Genomic DNA, 10,563 nt, shown 5'->3' with positions numbered 1-10,563 from the left:
AGGAAAGGGAAAGATATGAGAATGAAAAGTTCAAAGGGTTATGGTTATGGAGGATTAAAGTGATTGAGGAAAGAAGGACACGTGGAAAGGGTGTTTTACATTCTGAAAAAACTGTAAGCCTATCAAATCAATCAATCAATCAATCAATCAATCAATCAATCAATCAATCAACAAGTATTAATATAGCGCTTTACAGCAACCAGCAGGTATCCAAAGTGCTTTATCAAGGACAGGAATAAAACAACATAAAAAGATTACGTTACGTAAAAACAGGAGGAGGAGAGGGAAAATGTCACACATGCTGATGAAGAGTGTGTGATCTGGTTGAAAGGTCCCAAAAACCCTCAGAAATGCACCTTGAGTTCATCTTGTCATTTAAACATTGAGTTGTGTGTACTTGTGATGGTTAGGGGGGAACATGTATATGTATCATTACAGTATATGTATCATTACAGGGGCCGTATTCTTGTGATGGTTAGGGGGATATATATATATATATATATATATATATATATATATATATATATATATATATATATATTATATATATATATACACATAAACGTATAATTAAAGTGGCAGTATCCTTGCTGGTTATGCCGACAGGTTGACATTGTTAGCCCCACAGCTACATTGTAACACAAAACTCCAATGGATCCAAACTGTCCATCATGCCTTTACCTTTCAAACATCACACATTTATCGAGCTGTGCTCTCCTCCAACCACTGGGGACGGGCCAACAGAGAGGGAGGGGGAGAGAGGGAGGGAGAGGGAAGGAAGGAGGGAGGGTAACTGCAGATTGAGTTGGAATAGGTGCCTGGTGGAGCGACACGGAGAGTGGGAGAGAGAGAGAGAGAGAGAGAGAGAGAGAGGAGAGAGAGAGAGAAAGGACGCAAACTTCGACGCACCGCTCTGCACTCTCCTTATTTTCTTTTTTAGCAACACATCTCCCGCACTTTTCCTTCTAAATGCTTCTCTCCTACAATAGTTAAGGGCTCATCTCTTCTTACACTCAAATTGATTCATATCTCAAACTTTTCCCCTGTTGGAGCGGATCGAGAGAACAGGTGGAGATGATGTCGAGCGGAGCGGCGCTCGGCGCTGCCCTCTTCCCGGCTCGGCGCACCCAGAAGCGGTTCACGCTGCTGCTGTGGCCGCTGCTAGTGACCTGCTGCTCCCACTCGGTGTTGGCGCAGGAGCTGCCGACCAACGGGGTGCACGGATACAGCCTACACCCGCCGTACTTCAACCTGGCCGAGAGTACCAAAATCACCGCCACGGCAACCTGCGGGGAGGACGACACCGGCCGCAGCGTGCAGGACCTGTACTGCAAGCTGGTCGGAGGCCCGGTTTCCGGAGACCCGAGCCAGACCATCCAGGTGAGCGGGGAAACACTTCAGAAAAATATTGTTCGTACGTGCTATTGCAGCACAATAGTGAATCAGAAACTTTGTTAGATTCAAAGTTTTGATTTCCTTAAATGTTTTTCGCCGTAGGGTTATAGTCAGGGTTAAATGCAGTTTTATCAGCCATAATACCCTGATACTACAGCAGCCTATTTCAGGTGTATGTTTGTGGTGCGTGCTCCAGTTTAGTTTAATAGTTAGCTTACTGATTTTCCTACAGTCTGTCTGTATGGGAGAGCTGCACAATTAATCACAACTTTTATATATTTATTTATATTATATTTAAAATGATCCGTTACAGATAATGAATCGTATCGCAATTGCTAAATCAGTCAAAATAGTCGCAATTCGATATTTTTTTCATATTGTACAGCCCTGCATTACACACTCAGGTTGCATTCCTTAATGAGCCTTTAAAGAATGATCTTATCTTATTGAATTTGCAACTTTGAGTGTTATACAGTACTACATATCAGTTTACTCTACGGACATGATTACATCAAATTTACGATAGCGTTTGTAATTTTACATCTTCTGTGGTGTAACAGTGGTCTTCACAAAAAAAATCTAAAATGTCACAAAAAAGCAGCTGAAAAAAACCAACAACGAAAGTGGAAAAGCGTCACAAAGGCTGAAAAAAGCGATCATAAAACATCAATAATGTCATAAAAAGCATCAAATATCTCAAAAAAGTGACAATGTGGACTTTAATCTCCCCGTGGCGCGCAGATGATGCAGTTCCAAATGTAAAAACTAAAATACAACTATGAATCATATTCTGTGGACACTTTGTGTTAAAATATTCAGTCATACAGCTGTTAGAACAGATATATCCTAGAGTGTACCGTACTAGTCCCTGTTGCTGTTTCTACTGTTGTTTTGCAAAAGTTTTCCGATCTCCAAAACTGTTCCGGTTTGATTATGTTTGAGCTGCTGCTGCTGCTGCTGGATGCCAACCACGTCACTGCTTTCAGATTAGAGAGCTGAACAGAGGGGGTCAGCAGTGTGCATGAGTCTTTGCTCTGCCAAGTAATTATTTCATGCACTGCTTCCTTTGTAGGACTTACCACAGACCACTTTTATAAGGACAGGCAGCCATTCCCTTAGAGGGGACTTCACAGACATACAGCTACTCATTAGGTTTCCACATCATGCTTTATGTGTGTGTTTTTATGACAAGTTTTTAATGTGATGATGAAAACCATTGTGTTTGATGTTCAAGCCTCCAGGCGTCACTAATTAACACACAAAAGGGATTGTTGCCGTTTCATGGGTTAACCATTAAAGCAACCCTGTGAGCAATAACATGCAGGCTTATTGGTTCCTCCCTCCCTCTGTCTTCTTCTCTCTCTCTCCCACCTGTTCTCCACATTCCTCACGGTGATTGACCCGTGTCCTCCAATCAGACCGAGATTTATCCGCTCCGTTACCGCGAGATTATCCAGACCCGAGCGCTGTTTCCTCCGCTAGGGATGGCCCTTATTACAGATTCAGCTACAGATAGCTTTATGTATCCTGGAAGAACAATTCAGTTTTTACAGTCCACCGAAAGCATATACACACATTCATAATGCCAGTCAACAATGACAGAGGTGGAAAGTAGAAGATCCAGAAGTATAAATAAAGCTAAGTCTAAGTCTAAGTCTATACAACAACAAAAAAAACATTTTAAAGAGATAAAGAGAGACAAAATTAAGTAACAGAAATCAATAAAGTGCCTTGTGTATTGCACATAATTTTGTGCATAATAAATTTCATTAAAGACAGTTACTACACATTCAGCAACTAAATACAGAAGGAATGAAGGCTTTGGAGTAACCGTAATAGTGTGATCCATTTTTACTTGGAAGTTGTTTTTTCTGGATTTCCAAGCTTGGAACAGTGACAACCTTACAGTACCCCAAGCTCAAAATCCAACATGTCTGCCCCGTGCATCAACAGTTGTGAAAGCTGTAGTAACATACAGTTATTAGCACTTCTGTCTTATTTGTGTCACTAAATGTTCATACATGCAGTCCTGTCCAACTTCTATCTGTGGACAGCCTATTGCATTATTATAAACTGCCATTGCTAACAATGGCTAACGTGGCTAAAGCTAATAAACACAATGAAAAGTCCAACTTGTAAATAGAACTAATAATGCATCATCAGAAATTAAGGAAATATATAAAACTTTTCTTTACTTTTCTGACAACAATGCTAATGCCAGTATTTTCTTCTTTTTAAATTTGCGTTCCGTGACGCAATGTCTGTTTGTGTTTTTGTATCAGGTAAACCCAGGGCACTACAGCTGTAACGTTAGCACAGCCATGAGAGCAGCAAACAAACAAACAGGATCAGCAGAGACAGATTCTACCTGACCTAAAAAAAAACGGCATGTCTCTAACAGTTGCGTCACCAGAGACGTAATAACCCCTCAGGACAAGGCAAGCGGCCACAACTGTTCACAACGTGTACAATGTTCAGTGGCCATAGCCGAAAGCGGTGAGAGAGGGGGGGAGCTGTACGTTGGGAAGAGAGTACCGTGAGTTTGTGGTGTGTGTTTAGCCTCATTATAACATCATTGTTAATCATCTGTCCGTCATCGTATAAAGCCCGCCCTGACAATCTGAGTGGTCCAAAAAGGTCTGGTTGTAGCATAGTTGCTCCACATCGGACAAAGTCCAGACCAAATATCCCAACCTCAAATGTGGTGGGCGGGGCTAAGTTTGGCTGGCATCCAGGTTACACATTGAGTGCTGTTGTATATACTTATTTTTTAAATATTTTTGGGGCAATTTTATATCTTTATTTACAGGACAGCTGAAGAAAGGAAAGGGGGGGGGGGGCGTGACATGCAGTAAATAGTTCGCTTCCCGGCAAAAACAAAACCCAGGAAATGCATGTTCCTTGGGGGCGTTGTAATACAAACCACAATCTTTTTTCTAAACTTAACTAGTCGTTTTGGTGCCTTAAACTTAACTTTTGTCGCCGCATAACACAAAATTTTTCTTGCCTAAACTCAACCGTAGTCTTTGCTGAAAAGACCAGCAGCTTGTGGTGCTTTGTACTTGGCACGCTGTCACCTATTCTCGGATAACTGAACATTTTGTGTGTAGCTACACATTTTCTCTCAGGCAAAAGCGGCATTCAGTAAACTTCTGTTCTTAAATCTGTTCTTTTTTACACACTTTTGTTTTACCCTTTTTGTCGCTTTTTTAACGCTCTCATCATTTTGATGCTCAGTAATCCAAATACTTACCGCTAAAATGGAAAAAATTACTTTCTACGGACACTTTCTGTTCACATATGCAGTCACACAGCTGTAACAGATATTTCTTAGAGTGTAGATGGGAGAAAGAAAGAAATTGTTATGAGTAATTATGTTGAGTTCAATTGGTAAGTTGCTGGTGTTAGATTCTCTGCAGTACTTGATCCCGGGCACATTTCAGCCACTTCAGCTTCTCCACACTGAGGATTAGAGTGACTATTCTCTCATCAGAGTTTTCCTTCAGTCTCTCTCTGATCTGCCTGCTCAGGGCAGTTTGGTTGAAGTGGTGCATAATTAGCTCAAAATGAAGCCAAGAAATCTGGTCATTAGCTCCAGGAATGGTGCATTAGGGGTTTGAGCTAAGAGGTTTTGCCAACTTTGCTGGGCTATTTTAGCTCAGCTCACTTTGTGGGGTTGCTGCACCCACTGAACAACACACACACACACACACACACACACACACACACACACACACACACACACACACACACACACACACACACACACACCTCTGTGCTGAGGTTAATCCTGTTTTGATTTGACAGCCAGACGTGAGAGTGTTTTATTAATTAAAAGCAGTAGGAGGGGTGTGTGTGTGTGTGTGTGTGTGTGTGTGTGTGTGTGTGTGTGTGTGTGTGGTGTGTGTGCGCGCGTGCGTGTGAAGCAATACTAATGACATTCCTACTGTATCTGCCTCCGCTTTGTTTACTGGTAATTAGCAAATGCTAACATGCTAAACTAAGTAAATGCTAACATGCTAAACTAAGTTGAACATGTTAAACATTATATCTGCTAAACAGCAGCATGTAAATGCCGTAAAGGCTACATCCACAGCACTGTGTTTTCATGATAAAACAGTGTTTAAAAAAACTGGAAAGATGAATGTATCTTAAAATTTGGTCACTTATGTAGTAGAAATGTGAATTATTTTTAAAATGTTGGGGCCTTCTAGGCCGAGAAAAAAGCCAGAAAATGTGTTTTTGGCTTAAGTGGATAAAAGACCCCCAAATCCCAGAATGCACTTGCTTGCTGCTCTACGAGTCCCCTCAATGACAGACAGACATTGAGGTATTAAACTCAACTCTAGTGTGTTTTATTGTCATTTCAACTATATACATGAAACAACATTTAACCGTGGTGTTACACATTTAAGATATATAAAAACGACATTATATAACAACGACATACAAAACAGGCAACATTTAGTGCACACACATTATGTAACGATAGCATTAGTGCTTGGAGATGGTGGTGTAAACCCTGAATATAAACACAGCCGTGAATGTGCGTGGAATGTAGACTGGTCGCCATCTAACAGTCCCAAATTCCACCAGCGGTTAGCAGTAGTTGGATAAAAGCCCTCCCCCCCCCCATGTCTGCACCAATCCGTGTCCGTGGTAACACAGCCCACCTCCTCCAGTCTTACCTGACAGGGCAGCATTGGCTCAGGTGGCTAGCAGGCCTGGCAGCTAGATAGTGGAGTCTGGTACCCTGTTGGTCATCAATGTTTGTGAGTCACTTTAGATGACTCTAAATGTTCTAAAATATATCCTCCGGTTACTTTGTCATTAAATGATAAACTTAACTTAAAAATCAATTTTTTCCTTGTGGATTCAATTCTTGGCAGGGATGCAAAACATGACACCTGGAGATTTCAAACCAGAATGGTTTCCAAATGTCTCCGTTTCAGGGACTCAGAAACACAGCAGTAGTGTGGACGCAATGCATAAACGTAGCAAAAGATATCCATTCAAAAACATATTGGTGTTGTTGTAGCCCATAGTGGGCCCAGATGACAAGAAGAAGTACATATTTGAATTTTGAGGACTTCATTACCCAGAAATCTTGTAATCTGGCCAAGATAAACTTTGTTTACCAGCACCAAAGATGCTGTTTTATTTGAGACTAGCCCGTCATATCTGTTTAATGCTCGGTACATAGAGTCACTATCCAATTGTCCTCTCCTGAGGGTGGATGTGGTGACGAGGATGAGCTGCTTTTTGTTGAGGCTAGGATGATGAGTTTAGGGCTGCGGTTTAGGAAATACTTCTTAAGGTTGGCCAGCAGTTTATTGCAGGGATTGACTAATTATGGTCCTGGCCAATTATTGGGGGCTGGTATTTTGCAATTTGCAGATTACCTGTGTTTTAATTGACTGATAAACAACAAAGTGAATTAATTAAAAGGTGCTCTGCTTTGGCTCCGCTACAGCTCTGGAGCAAACTGTTTAGGAAGCTATTTTTGTTTTTCCGACTAAGCTGTTTCCATGGCTAATGAAAGGGAATATTCATCTAATAATCCCGTTTCCTTGGCTAATGAAAGGGAATATTTGTCTAATATTCCCGTTTCAATGGCTAATGAAAGGGAACATTCATCTAATATTCCTGTTTTCACATAGCCGTGCATTTTTCATAGTTTTCCGGCGGTGGAGGACTTTTTTGACCGTGGGGACACAGCGTCCCTCTTTCATTCCTTTAGCCAGCTTCTTGAAAAGGTCGTCATTGCGATGTGTGAACATTTCCAAAAACCTGTTGATATCCAAGTCTTTGATCATGTTTAAATGTAGCTATTTGTCCTTCTTATCGGGTCCGCAGGGCTGTCGGCTGGTTGGTTTGTGTACAGTAACCATAGCAACGCACAGAGCTGACCGTAAGCCATAAACAGGCGAGAGACCATAAACTGCTGCAGAAAAACAGATTGAGACGCATATTCCAAATGTGCTCTCCGAAGAATGCCTCTAAAACCTAAATAATAACAGCATATCCCACATCTTAATCAGAAAATGCTATATTCAGGAAAAGTCCTTATTGGGAATATACAACCAGAACATGCTGTTTACAGGACCTGCATTAGGTAAACAGCATTAGCGTTCTGCTAATGAAACACCTGCCTGATCCTTTTTTTGTGATTAAAAATTACATAATAACAATTTGATTTTGTAACCAACATACAAAACATACCACTCACAACATGAACATACCACCCACAAAAAATCAAGAAAAGATGACACAGCAACTACAATATTTAAAATCATTTAACAAAATAGTAACGAAATCAATCAATCAATCAATCAACATTTATTTAGATAGCACTTTACAGCACCAGCAGGTGTCCAAAGTGCTTTACATCATCAAGAAAACAAACAACATTCACGTGAAAGAAAAACAAACAAAACAAACAAACAGACAAAGCATAAAAAACAGTAAGACAGATTAAGTAATCTATAATCATCAGAAGAAGAGTTGTTACACCACTACTGTGTATTAAAAGCCATTCTAAATAAATAAGTTTTAAGTTTTGATTTAAAATGAACAACATCCGTTATAGTGCGAATGTCTGGTGGGAGCTTGTTCCAGAGTTTTGGGCCAGCAACAGCGAAAGCCCGATCGCCCCACTGCTTGTACCTCGACCTCGGGACTTCTAGAGTCCGTAGATCGGAAGACCGCAACAACCGATTTTGCCCACCCAAAGTTAAAAGCTCGGACAAATACTTTGGGGCAAGGCCATTTAGGGCTTTAAAAACAAACAATGCAATTTTAAAATCAATTCTAAAACGCACCGGAAGCCAGTGTAGAGTAAAAAGAACGGGAGTAATGTGTGCACTCCGAGAAGTATTTGTGAGAAAGCGAGCAGCGGCATTTTGCACAAGCTGCAGACGTGCGATGGATTTTTGATTTAGGCCACCATAAAGAGCGTTGCAATAATCGAGACGTGAACTAATAAAGGCATGAATAGCCCTTTCCAAATCGTGCCTGTTAAGAAAAGGCTTTACTTTAGCCAGGAGACGAAGTTGGAAAAAGCTTGTTTTGACAACATTGCTTATCTGTTTGTCAAATTTCATGCTACAATCAAATGTCACACCCAGATTTTTTACAGTTTGCTTGGCGCATGAAGTCAGAGCTCCCTGAAGATACTGAAGATAATACATTCGGTCTTGTACTCATTCAGGGTCAGGAAATTCCGAGATAGCCACAACTTGATATCATTAATGCCATTTAGGAGGCAGTTTAGTGCAACACTGTCATTGGGTTGTATAGGCAAATAAATTTGCAGGTCATCTGCATAACAATGAAATGACAGGTTGTGCTTGTCGATTATAGCCCCTAATGGCAACATACATAAAGAGAACAAGATAGGGCCAAGAATTGGACCCTGGGGCACCCCACAATAGAGAGGAGCAGATGAGGAGGAGAAATCACCCATTGTGACAGAGAAAGTCCTACTTGTCAAATAAGAGCTAAACCATTTAAGTGCAGTGCCTTGAATGCCTACAAAATGCTCAAGGCGTGCAAGAAGGACTACATGGTCCACCGTATCAAAAGCTGCTGTCAAGTCCAACATCACTAGCACAGTAGGATCCCCAGCATCTACAGACAAAGCTATATCACTGTGAACTCTTAGTAGCGCCGACTCAGTGCTATGGCGCGTTTTAAAACCAGACTGAAATTTTTCTCACACTGAGTTCTGTTGTAGAAAGACTTGTAACTGATTAAAAACAATTCGAAAGAAAGGGCAGATGTGAGACTGGTCTAAAATTGGACAACACATTGGGATCAAGATTAGGGTTTTTAAGTAGTGGCCTAACCAAAGCATGTTTAAAAGCTTCTGGGACAGAACCAGAACTTAGACAACAGTTAAAAAAGGTAAGTAGACTCGACCCAATGGTGCTAAAAACCTCCTTCACCATCCTGGCAGGAATGATGTCTAAAACACAATTGGTAGGTTTCAAGTGTTGTACAACCTCAGTGAGCAGCGACAGAGAAACAGGCTTCAATTCCTCAAACACAATAAACCAAAGAAATAGACAATAAACCAAAGAAACACATGTATAAATGACAACATTTTAAGCCAGGCGTCTTCTCTGTGGTCCCAGATTTGAAAGACAACATCACACTTAGTATTGAATGAGATAAGGAGTTTATTACCAGTGTTGGGCAAGTTACTTTTAAAAAGTTATAAGTTACAGTAACTAGTTACTTCTTCCAAAAAGTAACTAAATTAGATACTCAGTTACAAATTATAAAAGTAACTAGTTACTTAAAAAAGTAACTAATGCGTTACTTTCAAGTACATTTTTAAATGCTCAAATGTGACCCCATCCCCCCCCCCCTAACGGAACATAACATACATGTGCATGTTCAATTATTTGTGCTAAATCTGAATATTATAACAAAATGGACACTTAATACAATACATTATTAACATAAACTGTACCAACATTTAACTCCTAATGTTGCTGTGGGACAAAGTGAGACTAGCCTCCAATCAGATGCCATGTATGTACATATTATGTCTAGTGGACTTAGTGTTACTAATAACAACATAGATGTTTTGGAACTTTTGATATTTATTGCCCCCCCCCCCGATTTCATAACACCATACCTGTCTCTTGTTGACTGACTCGCTTATGTTGTTCAGTGTGTCTCCTATAATGCGTGCTTATGAACACCCACCCAACTCTACCTCTGATTGGCTTGACATGAGATTTTACTCAACCCCAGCCAATCGTCAGCATTTATGCGCTTGTCTCGTGCACGGCCCACTAACCAAGGAAGAAAAGAAGTCTTTGCCTCTCGGCTCAAAGATCTAGTTGGTCTGAAGAAAAAAAACAACTTTGATTATAGTAACGCGTCACAATTATTTTTTAAAACGAAAGAACCTGCAACACAGAAACAAATGTCAGTACTTAAATATAATTGGATGCCCAAAAGGTGTCACTAAGGGGAATACTCCATCAGTTATTCCCTCAAATGACTTGGGCTGCCCCCTCTAAGTCGATTAGTCGATCATATTGGTCCTAGTCAGTTTAGTTTTCAGGCATTTGTCATGCTCAATGACATATTTCCAAGAAACCTATGAACACATCTCATCTCAACAACAAAACTTGAAGTTTTTTTGCATGATTC

The 10,563-nt window shown here is 40.6% G+C and overlaps 1 protein-coding gene across 1 annotated transcript in view; it reads left to right on the top strand.

Annotated features, from left to right (window-relative positions):
• Window positions 1-805: 805 nt before the first annotated feature.
• LOC116675973 (laminin subunit alpha-5) overlaps window positions 806-10,563 on the top strand; it is a 30,837-nt gene continuing 21,079 nt past the window's right edge. The window contains exon 1 of the mRNA XM_032507420.1: window positions 806-1,380. Within this exon, the coding sequence (XP_032363311.1) occupies window positions 1,075-1,380 (306 nt within the window). The 5' untranslated portion in view covers window positions 806-1,074. The remainder of the gene's footprint in view (window positions 1,381-10,563) is intronic.

This window comes from Etheostoma spectabile, unplaced genomic scaffold (genome assembly GCF_008692095.1).
Source record: "Etheostoma spectabile isolate EspeVRDwgs_2016 unplaced genomic scaffold, UIUC_Espe_1.0 scaffold00002529, whole genome shotgun sequence".
Classification (NCBI taxonomy): domain Eukaryota; kingdom Metazoa; phylum Chordata; class Actinopteri; order Perciformes; family Percidae; genus Etheostoma; species Etheostoma spectabile.
The sequence above is the reverse complement of the archived record's forward strand: the minus strand, read 5'-3'. Positions and strand labels throughout refer to the sequence as shown.